This window comes from Vanellus vanellus (genome assembly GCF_965231255.1).
Source record: "Vanellus vanellus genome assembly, chromosome: 4".
NCBI classification, from domain to species: domain Eukaryota; kingdom Metazoa; phylum Chordata; class Aves; order Charadriiformes; family Charadriidae; genus Vanellus; species Vanellus vanellus.
Genome location: NC_138909.1, coordinates 28,220,045 through 28,241,692, shown reverse-complemented (window position 1 = coordinate 28,241,692; position 21,648 = coordinate 28,220,045). Strand labels below are relative to the sequence as shown.

At 35.7% G+C, this 21,648-nt stretch overlaps 1 protein-coding gene across 1 annotated transcript in view; it reads left to right on the top strand.

Annotated features, from left to right (window-relative positions):
- The window catches only part of GSTCD (glutathione S-transferase C-terminal domain containing), a 69,177-nt gene that overhangs the window by 10,450 nt on the left and 37,079 nt on the right, over window positions 1-21,648 (top strand). Inside the window, exons 4-5 of the mRNA XM_082482649.1 lie at window positions 2,599-2,853; window positions 3,530-3,623. Coding sequence (XP_082338775.1) covers window positions 2,599-2,853; window positions 3,530-3,623 — 349 coding nt within the window. The remainder of the gene's footprint in view (window positions 1-2,598; window positions 2,854-3,529; window positions 3,624-21,648) is intronic.

The following is a 21,648-nucleotide window of genomic DNA, read 5'->3' as shown; positions in this document are numbered from 1 at the left end:
ACAAATGTCCAATTTATAACTTCTTTAACCAAGATCATCATCCTCAGTGGATTTCTGTATGATGATAGCAGTATGGGAGTCCAGCAGTAGTTAATATGGCTACCTTTGAGTTAAGATGAGTTATTTTACAGAAAAGGTTATTAATTCATCTCTGCTTTGTTTGTTTGTTTTGCAAATCACATAATTGAGGATTAACAGCAACTTCTGTATGGATGATACTAAACAAAAGTAATAAGACAAAATGCTTTCCTACTGTTTTAAAAAGTTTAATGTATTTCAGCCTTTATTTTTCCAAGGCCTTTTTAAATAAGAAGAGCATTACTTTTTACAGTGAAATTTGAATTACTGGTGCTAGGCGTGAGAAGATTCTTGGATCAGGTGCTTAATTGATTTAAGCAATCCAATTGAAATTGTTCTGTAGGTGTACCGTGAGCAGCTGAGAATGCTGTATTTATTTGCTCTTCATGTGTGACCCTTGAACCCTGGTGGTCTGCAGCTTATGGACTATATATTGTGTAATACATTTGTGTTAGCTCTCACCAAGGATTGTCCTTAAAAACTGGCTTTCAGTTAATTTTTACCTAAATTATAAGAGCTCTGGGATAACGTTGGTTTATTTCTGTTTTCTGGTAAATTGACGTTTTCTAAGCAATTGTACCTTGCTTCCTACAGTTGTCATTAAAATTGAATAACTTGCATCTAAAAGCTTCTTGTAGGCAGTGGTTTGAAACTACTCTTGTTGATGGAGTACCAGAGTTTAATTGTGTATTAAAATGTTACTTATCACATACAACTGGACTTCCTTGATTGTGTTTAAAAAAAATCATTATAGTTGCACTTCCACTTTGCTCTAAGAGTGCGAATAATAATGATGTCTTCAATGGGTATGTGTCTGGAAATTATTATACAATAAATATGAGGAGACCTGAGTAGCTGATTGTAATTGTAATTGCCAAAAGTAAGATAATGAAGCTGAAGAGTTGTTTTTCATTACCTCATTTCATTTCTGTTATCTTTTGGAATTTAGTTTTGTTAGACTTTCTATTAGTTGTAACTGTTTAAAATTAATAGAAGAATAACAAAAGCTCCATTCTCCATCTGGGAGAAACCACTATTGACTTTTTAAAATACAATTTAGAACACTTGTTATCAACTGTAACAGTGCCTCTTAGAATTGTTTTCCAAAAGACTTCTTCCTTAACTGAATTAATATATTTCTGCCTGTGTTACTACTAGGATATTGAATTAGATACTAAAATTACACAGTTCATCCTCCTTTTGCTCCCTTAGCTATTACTAATTACTTGTGATTACTCTAAGGACATTATAAACACAGCATGCAAGAAAGCTGCTTGAAATTTTTTGTCATTTCAAGTGTTCTTTACCAATTTCTATTTCCACACTGAGGACAGATATGTGGAAGAGCACTGTTTTTGCATGGCCTTTTCTGCCTTTTCCTGTAATCACAATTTTTAATTTTCTGCTTAGAGCAGCATCACACAATAGTTGAAGTTGGAGGACACCTCTGGATATCAACTTGTCTAACCCCCCCTGCTCAGAGCAGGGTCAGCCAGTTGCCCAGGGTCATGTCCAGTCAGGTTTTGAGAGTCTCAAAGGACGAAGACTTCACAGCCTCTCCTGTGAGGGGATGATCTTCACTGTTCTAGAACATTTGGGAACCTGAACAAAAATTACTTAAGTTCACCAAATGCATCCTTTTTAAAATTAGCTGGTCTCCATGTAAAAATGTGATTTGGGTATCTTTTTTTTGTAATACGTACATTGTATTCTTACTTAAGAATTTTTTTTTTTCACACTTAAAAGTTCTAATTTCTGTTGAAGGCCACTTCATCTCACCATTGTATATACTTAATTCAGAAAAGAAATATACTAGTTACCATTTTTGTATAAAAATATGAAGTTAAGATGGTACAAAAGTTTGAGTAAATATATGATTTAAAAAAATGTTTTTGATTCAGTCCTATTAAAAAAAAAAAGTCACAGATGCATTGCAAAGACTTCAGTAAAGACCAGGGACAATGTATGTTCGTGCCTGTTTTGCTGTTACCACATAGTCAAAGGTATTTCAGGCTTGCAGTTGCTGGAAAAACAGCTGTCAATGGATGAACTTTTAAGGGCTTCAGAGTGCTGATGGGAAAGAAGAGCATTCAGGTACCATAATGTCTTGCTTAAAGTTCAATATTCATTGCAAATTATGGGGTTTTTGGTTTGGTTTTTTTTTTTGTGTGTGTGATTACCTACCAAAATGAATCATTCCCTTGTTAGGAAGTAGCAAATAATTAAGAATATTACTTAAGTTGTGTTTTCCTGTTACTGACTGAAATTATAATTAAAATTGGTCATGTAAACCATTTCATCCTACAAAGCAAATGGGAATTACAGATAAAGTCTAAATGGCCAACTGGCAATTCCACCTGCAGGCCTGAGCTCTTAACTAGCTAGCTTTTTGCATTACCATCATGCTATGAGTAAGCATGCTCAGCATGGAGCCGAGCTGACTTCTGTAGTTCATACCTTCTTTTGGCTTGTAGGAAGAAATTTACAGTAGCAAATAACCTTTCCATATTATTTTTCTAGGTTTCCAGTAAAAAACAAGGTAAAAACCTGGTAAATTTGCCTCTGATATCCAGTTGGTATCGAAGAGTTCAAGAAGTACCTGGAGTAAAGAAAGCTGCTGGCAAATGCAGTATGGAGCTTCTCCAGCTTCCGGAGTTGATGTCTGCTCCAGAGGAACAGCCACAAGACTTCTCTTCAATTCCTGATGAATTAGAACAGGAGAATGAAGACAGTCATTTTATAGGTGGTCCAAGGCCAACTATGACTAAGTTAATGGTAATTTAAGCTTTTTAATGAGTTATTTTTAATAGTGATACTCTGCTTGATTTGGGATAGGTGAAATTCATTAGAATTGCAGAAGTTAAGTCTGACAGCCTTGAACAGTTTAATACCTTTTGCCCATCTTCTCTCTGATATGCATCGGTTTAGAACTGATTTTACTTTTTTGTTGTTGTGATATTTGATTGAGTGAGGAATTGAGCTAAGATAAAACTGCTGGAAGTCCTGTCAATAATTCTGAATAATCAAAGTAACTTTTTGTTTGAATTGCCATATTGTATTCCTCTTTTAAAGATACTTATATAAAGGATCACAAAAAACATTGCTTTTATGTTTGGCTTCATTATTCTGTCATTTGCCATTTGATTAGAGCTTTGAACATCTGGGAACCCTAATGAGTTTTTTTAAAGAAAACTCTCTGTCATGTTCCATAGCTCTCAATATTTTTTGCATAGAGGCTGACAGCATTTCCTAAAGAAAATTAACAGGGCTTTCTTGTGAAAATGAGAGAAATAGATAATTTGAATCCCATATAACATAGAGACAGCTGCCTGTTTAGTTTCAGTTACGCTGAAAGTGTTGCACAGTTTGATCTGATGCCATTAAAATCAGTGGGAATTTTGCTACCAACTACAGTGGGTAATTTTTTCTTCCCTCCCCGCATTTCACATAGGAAAATGGTATTGAAGCAAAATTTTCTCCTCATCCATGCCCCAGCTGGACCCTAGACTGGACCAATCTGCCATCTGCAGTCAATCCTGGAGAAGGTAAGGGGTTTTCATAGAATCATAGAATGGTTTAGGTTGGAAAGGACCTTGAAGATCATCGAGTTCCAACCCCCCTGCCATAGGCAGGGACACCTCTCACTAGACCAGGTTGCCCAAGGCCATGTCCAGCCTGGCCTTGAACGCCTCCAGGGATGGGGCCTCAACAACCTCTCTGGGCCACCTGTTCCAGAGCCTTACCACCCTCAGAGTGAAAAACTTCTTCCTAATGTTCAATCTGAACCTGCCCTCTTCCAGTTTAAAGCCATTCCCCCTCGTCCTATCGCTACATGCCCTAGTAAAAAGTCCTTCCCCAGTTCTCCTGTACGCCCCCTTTAGGTATTGGAAGGCTGCAATAAGATCTCCCCAGAGCTTTCTCTTCTCCAGGCTGAACAGCCCCAACTCTCCCAGCCTCTCATGTATGTGTGTATGTATTTAACAGTGCCTTCTTCTGGTGAAACTACTTAACTGTTTCATAGGAAAATATGTCACTTTTCAATGTATTTCACAGGTAAGCAGTTTTAAATCTGTTTTAAAATTCAGTCTGTTTGGGACACATGGTGAGATGACTTCTCTCAGGTCATCAAGGCTGAGGGACTTCGGACTTTTTAGTCTAGAGAAAAGAAGATTGATGGGGGATCTTATTAATGCTTAAATACTTAAAGGGAGGGTGCCAGGGGGATGGGAACAGTCTTTTTTCAGTGGTGTCCAGTGATAGGACAAGAGGTAACGGGCACAAACTTCAACATAGGAAGTTCCATCTAAACATGAGGAGGAACTTCTTTACTTTGAGGGTGGCAGAGCACTGGAACAGGCTGCCCAGAGAGGTTGTGGAGTCTCCCACTCTGGAGACATTCCAAACCTGCCTGGATGCCGTCCTGTGCTACTTGCTGTAGGTGACCCTGCTCTGGCAGGGGGCTTGGACTAGATGATCTCCAGAGGTCCCTTCCAACCCTGACCATTCTGTGATTCTGTGATGACCAAACTGGGAATAAAAGCCTGACCTTGATTCCAGAACCATATTTTTCCCAGTTTCCTACTTTCCTAGACTTTTATTCATATCTAGAACAGTAAATTCTGACTACATGATGTTAATATAATCAGCATGATTGTTGTACACGGACTGTATGTCCCAATGCAGCAGCAGCAGCTGATTTTATTCTGATGAAAATAATATTCATTAGCAAAGTTTGGTAGCTACATATGAGTGAGTCTTCCCTTTTGTGGCAGCGTTCCCTGCCCTATAGGGATTGTTTGCTTTGCTGGTTTGCAGGGCAGTCTGTTGTGCAGTGGCTATAGTTCTACACAGAAAAAACTGATTTATCGTAATGTCTGTTTTCATCAGTGGTGTGAGTATTGAATACCTCTTCCATCACACAGCAGAGTTTCCTCTAAAAGGTCTTATACATACTGCCAGACAGTAAGAAGTTAGTGGATGGTAACTCCTTTCTACAGGGAAGAAAAAGGTTTGTGTTCTTTTGTGTAAATAAGATAACTTAGATACTTGACTCAGTATAGCCTCAGTGGCATAGAGCTTCTGATTTGAAGAGTATGGAAATATATGTGCAATATATATACGCTCTTCAATGACCAATATGTGAAATTCCTCACAGAATGCGTTAGTAATCACTGAAGAGCTATAGGCACTTACAAAAAATCAACTCCTGCTTCTTCTTGCCTGCGTGCGTGCTTGCTTTCTTTTTTCATGTTTGCTGAAATAGTTACTAATCATGTTGATATCTGAAATCGGTTTTCAGTTCAATTTTTGGGAAGATTTGCTAGCTCAGCAAGGTGCCAAGAGATTTCACCTTCCTCCACCCAAGATCACAGTGATGCTGATGCCATTTTCTGATTTAGGGAAACTCGAAATGGTTGTGCTTTTGGTCCAGGAGCAAGAGAGTCACATAGGACAAAAAGAAACCTCCTCATACGAGAACTGATTTTGCTTTTCGGTTGGATACATCTGCATGCTTACCTCTGCTGTTCTAAGTGGTACTGCTCTCTCTTTCCCGATTCTTTTGCTTGTACAGCATAGTCATTGTTATATGAATTGAATTCTCAATATTTTACTACTAAATCCTACCTGGCATGCTAAGAAAACAGTCACTGAATCTGGCAGGGTTCTAAACTGGATTTTAGTAATGCAATTCAAGCTTTCAAACAGGTTAGCTCTATAACTGGTAAATAAATTTCCTTTTACTAATGTTCATAGCAGTTGAGACAAAGTAGAGAATGTTTCAGTTAAAACTCACTTTGTTTTTTATCCACAATAAATTTAATTTGCTGGAAAATCTTAATTTAATAGCATACACTATATACTTTCTTCACACACTATATACTTTCTTCACTCTATCTCAGCTTAGATAGCTCAGAATTTGTCTTATATGTATGTGGAGGTTCTGGGATTGAATTGTTCAGTCTGTAAGTCTAATTAGACCACCTTGCTGTCACAGCTATTTACTACAGAAAAGAATTACTGATGATTGCAGTTCTAATGTATTATTTAGATTACACATTTAAGTTCATTGAGTTTTTTTTTTTTGATAGGGATTATTTACTGTTGCAAAACTAAAGATTATGACAACATGATTTGCATCTCATTTGCTTAGTCATATTTCTGAAGCAGGAGGAGATGGTTAGAATAGAATAGACTATGTCAGCTGGAAGGGACCTACAAGGATCATCTATCTAGTCTAACTGCCTGACCAATTCAGGGCTGACCAAGTTAAAGCATGTTAAGGGTGTCATCCAAATGCCTCGTAAAAACTGGCAGGGGCTTGGGGCCTCGACCAGCTCCCTAGGAAGCCTGTTCCGGTGTCTGACCACCCTCTTGGTAAAGAAATGCTTCCTAATGTCCAGTTTAAACCTTCCCCGGTGCAGCTTTGAACCATTCCCATGCAAAACAACTCTGTTCGTTATACTCCTGATGCAATTTTTAAAAGGTATTTGATTGACCAAAATGGACTCATGTTTACATTTTAGATATCTTCCAGCTTTTTAAATTTCTGCTGCTACGCCAATTACTTCTAAAATATTTGGCTTCTAAAGTTGTTTGTATCAGCCTTGAAATGTGTTAATCTGTATGCCTTTGCAAGCATCTGGACTGTATAGGAAACATCGCAAAATATCCAAAAATACAGTATCTTAGTGCCCTCTGAAACTGTTGATATTCTAGGGTATTGTAGTTGTTGAGTTGTACAAACTTTCACTTTTGGAAGGAAATTAACACAAAATATTTCATTTATTTTAAACTGTATTGTAAATGCTGGTTTCTGTTCTAGTATAAAAACTTGGGCAGTGCTTTAACTGTAAGTTTTCTAAGCTTGTTTTCCAAATCTATGTTTAGATCAGAAATACGTTGATATTGTCTGTTAAATACATAAGCCAAAACCCCACACTTTATACACGACGTGATTTGGAAGAAAGAACAGAGACTTACCCCAAGCACACAAACCAGGTCTGTTTGGCTAAATACATCTCTTGATATTGAAAAATTAATTTTTGCCAAATCTCAAAAGAAATGCAGTATTCTTATTTCAGAGGCAAATACTGGAATTTTGTATGCCATTAAAATATTTAATGAAATAAATGCAATAAATACTTCGATTGGCAGTAGGCACAACCCAGAGGTCCTAACCAGGCTCAGTGCTTGGTTGCATTGAGGTTTCCGTAGAAGTAAAGGTAGATACGATTGTAAATATGTACAGACAGTAAGAGAAGAGGGTAGCAGGTCAGAATATAAAAGTGTAGGTGGTCACAATGTGAGACTGAAGGAAAATGAGATACTTGCATCAGCAGTACAGGGGCATAATCACATGATGTATGTCAGCATAGAAAATGTTTTTATTTTTTCCCCTGACAAGGTGGTGGCTGCAATTTTGGAGAGAGGGGCTTGTTGAAATAAGAATGCTGAATGGAAATAATGTGCCACTGCTGATGAAATGTGAGGTCTGGGAAAGAAGAGGTTATATTTAATTAGATTTGTGACCAATGAAGAAATGGGGCATCTTTTCTGTGGTTTCACAGTTATTAGGCAGCAGTAGAAAGGATTTTTTCCCCTTTTTGGAACTTCAGTCAACCCCGGAGTTTTTGCTTGTGTTCCTTGTCCTGTGTGTGTGTGTGAAACTGTTCCTTGTCTTCAGGTTAATTTCCTATTAGCTGCCAAGGCTTTGTGGATATCAAGATAAGTTTGACTGGTTATGATTAGAGGTGCTTTCTTTAGGATCACCCAGAGCACATTGTGGGGGGGGAATGATAGTGTATGTATGGGGGGGTGGAGAGTGTTTGCATTTAAGTTTTCAGACTTTTGAGAAAGTAGCTAGATTTTTAGAACACTTAGCTTTTAAAATGAGACAAAATTTGGAAAGCCCAACATCTACTGTTCATGGATAAGGCTGTCCCTTAAACAGTTGTTTAGAAGAGATTTGTTACCTTGATTTATAAGCCACAGAATAATTCATAATGTACTGTAAATGTTTTTGGGGGAAAGACAAAAAGAGAAGCAAAATTCAGAAGAAATGGAATATAATATTTAAAAGTTTGCCTTTATGTTGTCTTCTTTTCCTAAATAATTTATGCCAGCTGAGAACTTGATCTTCAGTGCTTTTTCCTTTTTTGAGAGGCTTGCTTTTATTAATAGGAGATTTTTTTAATGTATGCATGAATATAAATCTTACTAAAGGTGCCATATTCAGTTATTTGTGTACACATAGAGTACAGAATGTTCAGATTGGAAATAGAGAGCTTGTCTGATTTACAGAAAGAATAGTGACATGAGTATGAAACTCTTCTTACTGTGCCACGTTTCTTTTTGTTTGGTAGTGGTGATAGTTTTTTCCCAAAAGGAAATGCTGCATTTTGGGATTTGGGGATTGGGATATTGTTTTATTTGGTAAAAACGTATGTGAAACTGTTTGAACATAATTTCTGATGACTGGTTATGTCAAATCATTTGAGTATGGTAAGAAATCAGTAAATCTAGTATGTGGCTTTGAGAATTGACATCACAATATGTATGGCCAGATGAAGAATAGAAAATTTTCTTAAAATTATTTTTAAATAAATTGCTTATGAATTAAAAACAAACCATTGAAACCCCAAGGCAGTGAAACTTGCTTCCCTGTAGAAGGAGGATGCTTGTGTTCCACAATTGTCACATAAAGCTAATACTCGCTTTTTCTTTATGGCATTAATTATTTGCAAACCAGGCTTTGTTTTTAACCTAATATCCAATGTAACTTAGGGTTACTGTAATAGAAATCTTTTTTCTGGCAGAAAGAAAAATGAATTACGGATATTTGGCAGACACTGTTGCACTGGAATTGTTAAAATGTCTTAGGAAGGCAAGAGAGTTTTCCTTCATCAGCAAAAATGAACCTGCTAAATAAAAGACCACTGAGACTTGGACCTCAAAAATGTTTTTATAGTTGGACAACCATTGATCTTGAAGATTCCATTTATGTATATTATTCCAAAGCAATTTGGTTTGTCCTCTGGGGTCAACTCTCAAGGACTGAGTTTGTTCATTTTGCTTTGCATAATACCGAGTACCGTATCAGTAATTTGCTGCTCTGCATACTGTCTCTCCATACCTGCTCTCCTTTCTTTCTCTGTCCATAAACACTGATTTAATAGGACATTTTATAATAAACTTGCATTAAGCTTTGAGAAAGTATTTTTAAATAAAGTATGCAGAGGACTATTTCAGAAGTTTACTTCCTCATCTGCTTTCTGTGAGACATCAGTGAGCTGTGATGAGATTCTTGATTAGATCCATCAACCATTGAAAAGCCTGGCTTCCCACGGAGTTCCTTGTATTTTGGATGTAATGTTGATTTCTTGGGCTTTACCCTTATACCAAATGACTATCAACCATTCTCCAGCTTCACATGATTAGAGATTCCTGATGTTTTAATGGTTGCTGCCTTTTTTTTTTTTTTTTTTTTTTTTACAATATTGAAGGAAAACAGCATTAAATGGTGTAATTATCCTTTTACCAATTTAAAAGTTTCTGACTTTGGTTCCATACTAAAATTGTTTGTAATTGCTAACAGAACTGACTAACATTATAACTGTGGAATAACTGCTTTATTAGATGCAGAGTTATTTTATTTGAAATTGTTGTCAAGATTGATTCAGTATATCCAAGTTCCTTTTTGGATTATTTTGTGAAGATAGGTCACAGTTATTTTATTTTGTTCTGGTTTTTATATTGGTATTACCTTTGGAATATTTGCGAATTGAAAGATGCTTTCTGAGATAAGAATACATAATGCTTAAAAATCAAAGGTGTTTTAGAGAATCTGATATCTTATTAAAATTTTTGCTAATCAAGAGATGCAAATTATGTGTTTTACTTTAAATGTTAAAAGCAACAGTGTTTCTAAAATGACATCCAGGCAGTCATTTATTCTATAAAACAAAAAGAGTTAAAAGAAATACTTTAAAGTTCTCTATTTCCCTTCCAAGCCTGTCAAAACTTTTTGAAAGACTTTGAAGATTTTTTTTTTTAATAGTTTTGTAGCCTATTTCAGTATCTCAAGCATCCTGAAGCAGGAACTCATCCTTCTTCTTCAACTGAGTTTTCCATATCAGACGGTTCTTTGCCTGCAAGCCACATGGGTAACAATCCAAGGGAAACTCAGCTGAAGCTGCTTCTCATTAACCTCTTCTTAAAGTTATAGTTTTGCTGCACTCATTTAAATAAGTTTAAACCACATTTATAAATGTATTGTATTTTGCAGTTCAAGATCTGGAAGACCTGCGATGGCAGTGAAGCCAGGTTGCCTCATGTTCTTAATAAGTACTTAAGAAGTAAATAATTATCAATAACAAAGAGAAAAGGAAATGCTTATGACTTCAAAATCGGCAACATTGGTGATAATTGTAAGAAAATGGAAGCTTATTACTGCAATTTCACTGTTCTTTAATGTGGCTTATCTTAAAAAGAGGATTCTTGCAACACTTTAGATTTCATATGTGACTTCTTTGGATTTTTTGACTGCATAGTTGACCTGAGGACAATTTTGATGGGAGTTTGAGTGCAATTTCTAAATTTTAGACAAAAAAATCTTTATGTGTATCTGGAAATAATAAATTATGCATGCCACCAAACCAGAGAACTTGTCCATGGCAATATACACTGTTTGTACTATTACTATGCTCTCCTTCCATTTTTTTTTTTTTTTTTTTTTATTGTCTTGGTTACCAAACTAAACAAGGGAAGGGTATGCGTTATTTTATATTTTTAAGATGCCTATTTGGAGATAGGAGGCAAAGCTATTATAACTAAGTTGGATTAGTATGTAGTAATGATTTTTACGTACAATCTTGTACAGAAACGAATACTTTTTGAAAACATAGAAGGTTTGTATGCCTCATGAAATCAATGCATCTGCATTATGAGGGATACAAGTTCAGTACATTGATGTTTGCTCAAAGTCTGTTGCATTCTTAAGTGATGTCTTGATCTAAATTACATGCTTAACAGCTGCTGAACTATTCAAAATCTGCAAAGAAAAAACAGCAGTTGCCAGTGTTTCTAACTGAAAATCATACTAGAAAGAATAATGTCAAGTTCTAACAGCTGCATTTTGATTCAGTTAGGACACATTCTCATTGGTGTTTGGCCTGTTCTGTAAGAAATTAGTATGGTGAGGGTGATTGACAGATTTTTCCACACAGCTGATAATCATACTGAAAAGTGTCACCTTTGTTTTAGTGCCTTGTTTTGTGGAATAAGTGTAAACCCTCAGAGAATTACTGAAGCCTTAGCCCTTCATATTGAATATCCCCTATAACAGGAGTTCAGTTTTTGATGAAGTTCAAACCCTAGAGGTATGTTTTTACAATTCACAAGTCCTTGTTAATTGTGAGGTTTTAGGCTTCTAAGAGATTTCTTTTATAGAATACAGTCTATAAAGTACTGTGGAGGCTTTTTTTAGTCCTGTTGTGGTTTGTGTTTGTTTACAGAACATATCTAAAGAATTAAAATTAAATGCTGCGATTTGCCAGTTGAAATGTTTTAGGGATTTATGATTTGGGAACTGAAGGCAATTCTTAATGATTTGTTTTTGTAAATTCACAGTAGTCTTAGTTCTGACAGTTAAATTAAAACATGTTCTTGATTAATCAGAGTGAACTTTTACAAAATGTCTGCACTTGTCAGTCACTGCCTGAGCTGGCTATGTGTAGATAGAATCTCTGTGTGATCTGCCCTAGATAGCAAAAGTAGTTTTATTCATTAGACTGTGGATTTTTTTTTTCTTTTGTCTCTAAAGTTCTCACACATATGGAAGGACATAAGAACCAAAACCATAGATGAGTAGCATTTTTTTTTTGATTATTTTTTTTATTAACAGGGCTGTTAAATTAATTTTCCATGTCTTCCTCTGAAACCTTTCGTGAGCGTTAAATAGCCTGCTAAGTAACTCTGGCCTTTGTTTCATTTAGACTATTTGGTCTTTTGGTCTTTTCCTGATATCACAATAGTAGAGTTTACTTGTTTCTTTGCCCCTTTTATATTTCTGTATTCCTTGTTCATGGGATAGCAGAGCTCCAAAGTTATATTATTGATCTCTTAAGGCAGAGGTTTAGAGAAGAAGTTTCTGCTAAGTGCTCCACAGCATGGGGATGTGGGACATGCTTTATGGAAGATTACTGTGGAGGAAAGAAAGATTGATGATCCATTCTAGCACTTTTGGTTTGGGACAATGTCCAGTAAAAATCCAGGACAGATGATTAATGGGATCAAAAAAGACATTTTCTTCTAAACATGTCTTGAAATCATCAGCAAGGGTGTTTTTAGGGAAGCCAGAGTGTATAGAAATTTATCTCCTTTAATGGTCAGTAAGGTGTACTTAAGAGTCATGCTGTGGTACAAAGTGACACTTTGTAGAGAAGACAGTGATGACACATTTCTTGCTCCTTCTTGCCTGGAAACAACATACGAGAAATCATTTAACTACTTTTTATTTTTTTGAGTCCTGTTTATATTGTTGCCATTTCATAATAGTTGATTCCATATATGCCATCCAGTCTGAATTACACGGATGTTGACCATTCATGCACTGCTGGACCTCAGAAAGTCCTCGTGGCAGCTGGCTAACTAGTTGTCAAAAAAATCTGCCTGTTTCAGAACTTCAGCAAAAATATAAACAGATAATTAGATGGAGGAATGCTGGCTTTTTTTCTTCATTTCCATTTATTTTCTCTTGCATACCTCTGAATTGGTCAAAATGCACTTTATGTCTGCCACTATGAGGAAGAACTAAATGCCTCTTTCAGGAGTTTTGCTCTTTGTACTAGTAGATGTGAACTTTCCTACACAGTATATATAGTCTTCAAACTTCCAGCAAATTCATTTTTATACCTTGTCCAGTATTAAATCTGTATGTACCTGATTTTCAGCATGCTTCTGTAATTATGTGCCCGTTTTTGGAATATAATTTCCTTTAAAAACCTCTGGATACCGTCTAAAAACTTGTACAGATGTGTAAGGAAATCCTGTCCAGTTTCCACCTAAGCAAGTGAAAAGATTGGTTTTACGTCATTGGGGCCAGTATTTCCCTTTTTGAAAGATCTGTTTTAACTTTCTAAATATTTTAATAAATGTTGTAGTAATGAATTCCATATGCATTTGCATATTTGTATTAATTACAAAGATTTAGGAGGAGTAAATGCCTGCCTTTGTCTCCAAATATTCTGAATATGCTATTGGATAAAAAGTTAAATTGTTGATGACATTAGTCTTCATGACTTTTTTTCCAGAATATACTAATATTTTAGTATTCCGGTTGCTGTACAATTAAATTGAACTTTTGTAGCACCAGCATTGTCTTCAAAAGAAGTATATAATCTGCTTCAGCGTTCTGGTATTTCTTGCTGTAAAGCGTCTTCACTGCTTATTTGAAGATTGTTCTGCAAGTGTTCTCATTAGACTTAAATCCCAACTCCATCGATGATAGTAACTACTGTACAGCTTGTGTCCTGTAGCTGTTTCATGTGTTTTCATTTGCCATATCTGAGAGTATGGGGATTCATAATTCATGTAGCTATGTAGCATAATCGGCACAAGGATTTAAAGGTAGTTTTTTTCCCTTTCTTTGCAGTATTTTTATAGGTCACTTACATTGTTGTTTTCTACGTGTTGTGAACAGAGAGACAGCTGAGTTTTAAATTTATCGGCTCAACTGTTAAGTGAGCATGACTGATCTCTGTATTTCTGCTACAAAGCCTAAGCAATCCTTTCAAACAGAGGCATCAGGAGACCTTCATTACCTCTGCAACAGCATTTTGGGTTTTTTTTACTTTCTTCAAATGTTGAGCTGTGCAATCTGTCTTTCAAGGCTAAAGTGGAAACTGGTCCAGCGGAATCAGAGTTTTTCTTAGCTGTTTTGCCGGTGCACTGGTGTGTGTCTGACTTTTGGAGTTTAAAATCTTCACAGGCCACAGGAGGGCAGCAAAATCTGTTTGGATAAGAAACTATACCTGGATGGATGGAGCTGTGCCCTGCGACTAAGGAGTCACCCAAAAGAAAGATGCTTTTTATGTGACAGTTCTCAGCTCAATAACCTCTAATCCTAAAATTTGGGACCACCTGATGGAAAAGACTGGTTTAAAACATTTTTTTCTTCCTTCAAATTAGAGTTGATGATTTAACAGTTGACAGACTCGTTATGTCAGAGTAGGACCTAAAAACAATAATTGCAGAGTCTGTTGTGCTAGATGCTGTGTAAACTCGTAGCAGAGTGATGCCTTCTGCCTTGACTGCTTTCAAGTCTAAGAAAAGAGGTAACAGCTGAGCAGGGAGTGACAGAAGGAGAAAACTGATCAGCTTAGCTTCTGATGGTTTCATATATTTGAAGATAAAGGAGAATGCTTGGAAGATGTTTGTAAGAGAACGAGGAGCTCAATGGAAATTTCTGAAAATTTTTTCCTGGCACATATGTAACAACATGAGAAGAATTGTGCAAGTGATTTTAATTTTTTTTTTTTTTTAATTGATCAATAAATGCTGCCACAGTTCAAGGGCCAAAGTTTTGGTAATTAAAAAAGATGGTAGCGTTGAAGGCTAGGTTATGGCTGGAATTCAGAGGAAAGACAAAGAACTTGTTTGATATGGTAGAAGAAAAAAAAGTAGGCAAATGAAAGGATGTAAAGAGGTGAATTTTAAGCAACTAACCAGTAATATTTCTTTTTGTAGCAGCGCTCTGAGCACATGAGAATATGTGACCCTCTTTACTGGAAGGGGAGGGCAGTGGTCAGAATGTGAAAGAGCTGTCTAGCCTCTGCAAACATTTGAAGATGTTCCCCAGGAACAAGTCAAAAAAGATTCTCTCTCTTAATTGAACCTCTCACAACTTCTCTTCTTGGTATAATCTTGCTTCCAAAAAAGGAAATGTAGGCCCTGAGAAATTACACAGAAGTTAAGATCAGGAGATTAACTAAACATGAGAATGAAAGTATAGCTTCTGTGCTTGGGCACTGAAAAAAATGCAGCCCAGAGAACGACTGAAACTGACCTTGAATGTGTCTCTTTCTCCTCTTCCTTGGTGACAAAATGCTGCAAACATACCAAAAGAATTTATATGTTGTTCTCACTTAGGTTTATTGACATTCACTCATATTTTGTTGTGGAAAAGATTCTTTAAAAACATTATATGTTATTGATTTGGGAGGGAAGGAGGAGAGGATTTGCTGAAAGTTGAAATATTTCATAGATGGTTTACATTATCTTTTTTGTAATGGTTTTTGGAGAACCCATTAGGTTATTTGTGAAAAATAATTCAACCTGTGTTCTTAATTCTCAGTTTCTTATTTTACTGGATTACTTTATTAATCTCTCTTGCTTAGTATTTAATATCCTTAAGGAGTTATTTCTAAGGCTACTGGTTGTTTCCAGAGTTTGTCATTGTCTTGATTTTATGTAAATAAAATGGAGGCTTATTTTACAGTTATTATACCACGCAGTTTCCCTCAGAAATGTAGGCAAACATGTTTTGAACAGCCTTACTTTGCAGTGTCAGAGTAGGGGGCAGGACTGCCTCGTTGTAATGTAAAAAGCATAACGCTATTGCGGTATTGTCAAGTTTTGTGCGGCATTAGTGAATTTCTGTAAGCTCTTTATTGCCATTTTATAAGGAGTTTATGAATTGCAACATATTTCATGGAGGCAAAGCAGTAGGCTTGTATATATAAAACATACTTTGAAACTAATGTTTCTGCTAGAAACACAGGTGGTGTGTGTACTCTTAAAGGTAAGCATTGTACAAGTGGCTGCATATACCTTCTTTTTCCATCCCCCAATCTTTATCTGTTGCAGAAGTCAGGTACAGGTTTTGTTTCCAATACATAAATCATTTGTGACAAAATATGAGATAAGAAGGAATTTTTCTGTCTGTTGAAGTTACTTATGTTTTCCATCTGCACTTTCAGTGTTTTTAGATTTCTGTGTTAAGAACCATGAATGTATTACTTGATTTGGATACAATTCCACATTGGATAAGGTCAGGAGTTTCATTTTAGCTCTTCCTGAAAGTGAGTTCTTAGGCCACAGTTGTGCATTTGAAATTCTAATCAGCAATTTCAAGGAAGACAGCACTGCTAGGTGTAAGAAAAAAACCCCAAACCTAATAGTGTTAAAAAAAAAAAAAAAGTATAATTATTTTGTTATGTGTGATTCATAATCTGTTGTGAGTAGTCTGATACTTTCAAAGCTTTTAATTGCACAAAGGAAAGGCCAGACTACTGTTTGGTTAGTGTTTCAGTGAAGGTGGTATTAATTATTTTGTACTTGAAATGCATCTTCTCCAGATGGTCTGGAATAGCTTCTGAAAATTTAATTTTTGGCGCATGTCTCATGTCAAATTTCTGGCATCATACCATAACAATATCAAAAGGAATTCACATCCTTTAAAAACTTTTAAAGTACTGAAGAGCATAGGCAAGTAGGAAATTCAGCTGTTTGTATAATTTGTCTCGTAAGTGTAGAAGAATTGGAGAATAATCCCAATATTAAAATCAGTCAAATCTAATTGAAGCAATAAACTTTGTCCCGTGTTACTGTGGAACATTAATCTAAAAATCCAGAGATAACAGAGAGAGGTATGATGCTTTTATTTCAGTTTGTGCCAGGATGTTACTTTAAAACTTTTGCAGATCTGTCACTGAGTAGTTGGTCTTTGTGTTGATGTTTAAATCACTTGTGTTAGTATTGTGAGTAGACCAGTTGAGATAGTATTCATTTAGTCATTCCATCAGCACACTCTACCTGGGATTTTCTAATTTGATTGGTGAAGTGCTCTTAAATCTGCTTAAATACTTTTGAATATCCCATTTGCAGATCTTTCCTGTGTTCTTGCATTTTTGGGGGCAAGGAATAAGAAACAAACCAACATTCCTCCCCCCCCAAGGCTGAGGTACTTCTTAGCAGTATAAACTGTTCTGAGTGCTTCCATGAAGAAATGGTACACTGGACAAAGTTCTTATCTCGGCTCTTAGTTGCATTGCATGTTTTCTGCAGTCCTTCCTTTGTTAGGAAGAGTATGCTGGAAAAAATAAGATGCACTCTTAAACTTGTCTGTTTTATATAAACTCTCCTTGTTGTCCTAGACTTTGAATGCGATATTTTGAAGTCTGGACTGAAAGTTTGCTCAGTTTGTAAATGCATTTTGAAACTGGTTCCCTATCCTTCATCAGTTAAAGACATTAGGAAATGTTGATATGTGTCATGGATTTTCATGAGCTAGCATTTCATGCTGCATCCTGGTGGGTTCATGTGTTTTGCTGCAACTTCAGTGGGACTTAACTAGCCGGTATCTTTAGGAAAGAACACAGTGCTGTTACTTGCAGTGTGACAGGCTTACTTTGTGCATGAAATGAGGCAATTTGTAGATGTAATACCTTGAATCATGCCTCACATTTCTATTGTGTTTTATAGTAATATTGGGTATATTTTGCTTGAAATGTTATTTATATATGTATATCATTCTTATGTTTCTGTATCATCAACAGAAGCTACTTGTATATGTGTTGCCTGCTCTCAAAATGCATGTTTCAATACTGTGAGTAGGGATTTGGTGTTTGTAGCTCATTTGCCCTCATACAGGGAAAAGAATGTAATTAAATCTTTGTTCAGAAGTAGTAAATTGAAAAATGAGCCAGGGTATCAAATACACATAGGTATGCCTGAAAACCAGACTTGCTGCACAAGGTAAATTTTGTGGACCGTAATGACAAATTTGACGTTAATATAGATAAATTTCTAGTGGTTTTCTTACTTTAAATCAATGATTTGGGCTTTTTTTTGACTTATGCTTTAGAACTTGTCAACTGTAATAGTGAGAATTACTTTTTTTACCTCTAACAAGCTTCGTATTACAAATCTAAGTGTGAATGAAATTTCTTTTTTTTTTTTCTGCTCTTTAGAGCTTGCAGTTTCTATATTTCTTCACATTCTCTCAATGCGACTCTTTCTTTTTGATGAGTACATTTTAAAATGTACCCTGGTTAGATACTTCAGTGGATTTTTTTAAAAATAGGTACGGTCGGTAGTGTGAAGAATGGAGAATTTTTATTTTCAAAAGCAGAAGTTAACAGTTTGCTTGAAGTCTGTTGTTCACTAAAGATGGCTGTTCACAGGTGTTGGTGTTGTGTGTTCAATGGAAGAGAATTCTTTTGATTCTGAAATCAGCAAACTTTTTCTTAATGTGAGAGGGAAAGTATAGTTCGTTCTGCAGTGAGAAGTTAAGCTATTTTCTTTTGTTAGTAGTCTGCTGTGAAGAGTGTCCTCCAGACCTTGGAAAATGTTACTTTTATATTTAGCAAAAAGGAAAAAGGGATGAAGCAACAATGCTAACACTGAAAAATATTTTAGTTATATTAATTCAGTTCTATGTTTTGTTTGTTCTTGTGCTATGTGTCTTCTTGAAGGCATGATTTGAAAGTGTCCTCTGTTGAAAAGAGCACTGCGTTGTACTCCTACAGTGTAATGCTGGAGAATAGTGCAGGTAAATAAGAGAGACTGCCTCAGTCCTATCACCATGACCTTAGTCACAGGTGGCTTTGGTGGGACTTCCTTCACTTCTAGTTTGTGAGTATTTGCTTATTTTGAGCTTTCTAATCATCGTAGACATCTGTTGATCTGCAGAGTTCTAAGGCTTTTTGTTGTTTGTATTTAAGTATATATACTATACTTAAGTCTCTCAACAGAAGCAATGGTTTCACTGCCAGATCTCTTCACAGTACAAAGTCTGATCTGAATTAGACATTGGCATGCTACTGTATCTGTGACAAATTAGCACACAATTTGGGCCTTGTGCCTAGATACTGCTATGCTAGCTATGACAGGACACCTGAAACCTGACTTGGCAATAGATAGTACTATAGATAGAGAGCATCTTATCTCAATTGAAGCTTTTCAGTAAAAGTTAAATGTCAAAAAGAAAAGGGGGGGACAGGGATGGACAGAATTAGAAGTGTCATTTGAGCCCTCAGGGTGATATCAAATCAATGCTTTCAATATGAGGAAGCTGCATGTTTGGTCTGATAGTAGTAGCACTCAAGCATGATTTAATAACTTGTTTAACTTCCACCTGACCTAGAATCCTTTCTTGTGCTTAATTCTGCATGTACCCATAATTAGAGTCCTTGTCCCAGAACAGCTTGTTGTCTGGAGAACCTGTCCCTTGTTCTTCCTAGAAGAGTCTGATTCTGCCACTTCCTCCATGTATTAAATTGTACTTTGATTTCACTTGGTTCATTTCCAGAGTAATTTCCTAAGGAAGAAAAGATAAGGATGTAAAACTCAGCAGAGTAATGAGTATCTCGGTTTCAATATCAAGTCCTTCTTCAGTTCCAATATTGAACATCTGAAAGGCTGTATGACCAGTCTGTTCATTTCATCATCTCATCACTGTCAAATTTCTTTCCCACATTCTCTATGAAAACATTTTGACCCCAACTTTGGACTAAACGTTAAAAAAAAAAAAGGTACTGTTTTATTTCTTTTGAGAATAATTCAGCAGCATAACTGGTTTTGAAATAATTTGGCTGAGATCACTGCATCTCTGATCACTGTAAATCAGTAAATTGAGAAACCCAAGGTAATACTAAGAGGTTTTATTTTTTGGTTTTGGTTTTTTTTTTTGAACCAAGTGTATGTATTACAGCAGCAAGTCTGCATTCTATCATTATCCAGGCAGTTGCAATTGTTTGCAAGACAATTACATAGATATCTCTGTACGTATTCAATTAATATAATCACAGAGATGTACATTTTTAATGTTTTGCATTAATGACTTCTGTTTTTCCAGAATATTTTGTTTGGATTTGGCTTGAACTACCTAGTGATTTTTTTTTTTTTTTTTTAATGGAAGAAGGAGGAAGAGGTGGCAGCACAGATGGACGTGGATTGATATGCGTTTAGTCTTTTAGCATATGTGAAGATTAAAAAGAAAATAAAAAATACCACAAGATAGCTATTGTAATGTTCATCTTAATCTCTTTTCCCATTTGCTTTGTTGCATTTTTTTCCCCATTGTTTGTGCAGCCTCTGAAATTCTTGTAATTGCCTGTACCGTAAAAATCTGTTCTGATGAGTGGGTTGTTGCAGTGTGGTTGTTCCTTGGTTGTTCTTTTTCAACATAGCTCTCTTACACAAGTTTCTTTCAGAAGTGGAAACGCTTTCAATTGTATCCTTCTATTGTAGACATTTATGTCACTGCTGTTGCTGTGCTATCTAGTTCATAGTTTCTCAGCTGTTAACATTCAGAGCTGACTTGTGACATGGGACAACAGTAATACCCACATAACAGCTGAGGCACTGGGCTTAGCCTGAGGAGGTCTACAAGAGAAAAATGAAATAGCCAGAACCTGAACTTTGCTTACTGTTAGTATAGTAGCCCATGACCCATCTTTTTCTTCTCAAATAAAACTGAAAGTTTAGGTATGATTTGTGAATGTGAGCAGTCCTAGCAAATTCAGTAAATGGCTTAATCTGAAATGCACGACTCCTTAATACTGGAATTTGCAGATCTAACTCTACAATAACTCATAGCCTAAGAATTTACACCTTGCTTGTTGAAAGCTCCATGAAATCCAATTAATAATTTAAATGGTTTCCAAAATAATGAGTTGGGATTTCCAGGCCTAATTTACTTGTGATCTGGAAACTTGTTACTGACCAGTGTGGTGTTACATTAAGCAAGTAGCAAGAAATTATTTCTAGTATAAAACTGTATTGTATGATATTTATGACATGCTTCAAAATAATTATGTTTATGGTTCAATGTATATGGATATGTTTCTTTTTTATTTGTAATGGAAATATAAAACTGTAAGCAAGTACTGTGAAAAGTCTTGTAGCCAGTGGGTTTAGTGTTATTTTTTTGTATGTGACTTTTAGAATCAAGGGTTAAGAAAGACTGTTTACTCTTGAACGGCTTCCGAATTTATACTTGTAGCTGATTTAGCCCTTTAACCATAAAGTAGCTGTACAGCTTTTCTATGCGTGCTAATCCTGAAATTGTTTGCATTCTTTGGTGGTTTCTCTAGCAAACTGGAAGTAAGCAAAAATAAATGTCACTATGCTTTAAATGTAGGAAATGTGAAAGCAAATCCCAGATTTTACATCCAGATCTTGTAACTTCAGACTGATAGTTTCTAAATAAGACATTTCATTTGTTAGTCACTTTAAACTTAGAGTTTTATTTTCTCTGTCACACCACTTGCCAAAAATCTTTGAAAATAAGTCTGGCATGTAAAATTGTGATAAATTTTTGTTCCATATTTTTTCTCCAGGTTTTCTGGACTTCCCATTCTTTTAATAGACTGTGGGTCAGATAGTTTTGTACTTCTTTGTAAACCATTTGTTAATGGTGCTAGTTTTTGAGGGAGGGAGATGCATTTTGAGTTAATCATGTGAATGTTTCATGCTTTCTTAAATTAGCCATTTTTGAATCTAGTGATTGTTTTTTTCAAAATTGTATAAATGTAAACAGTAAAATTCTTCATTTGAGCACTCCATTGC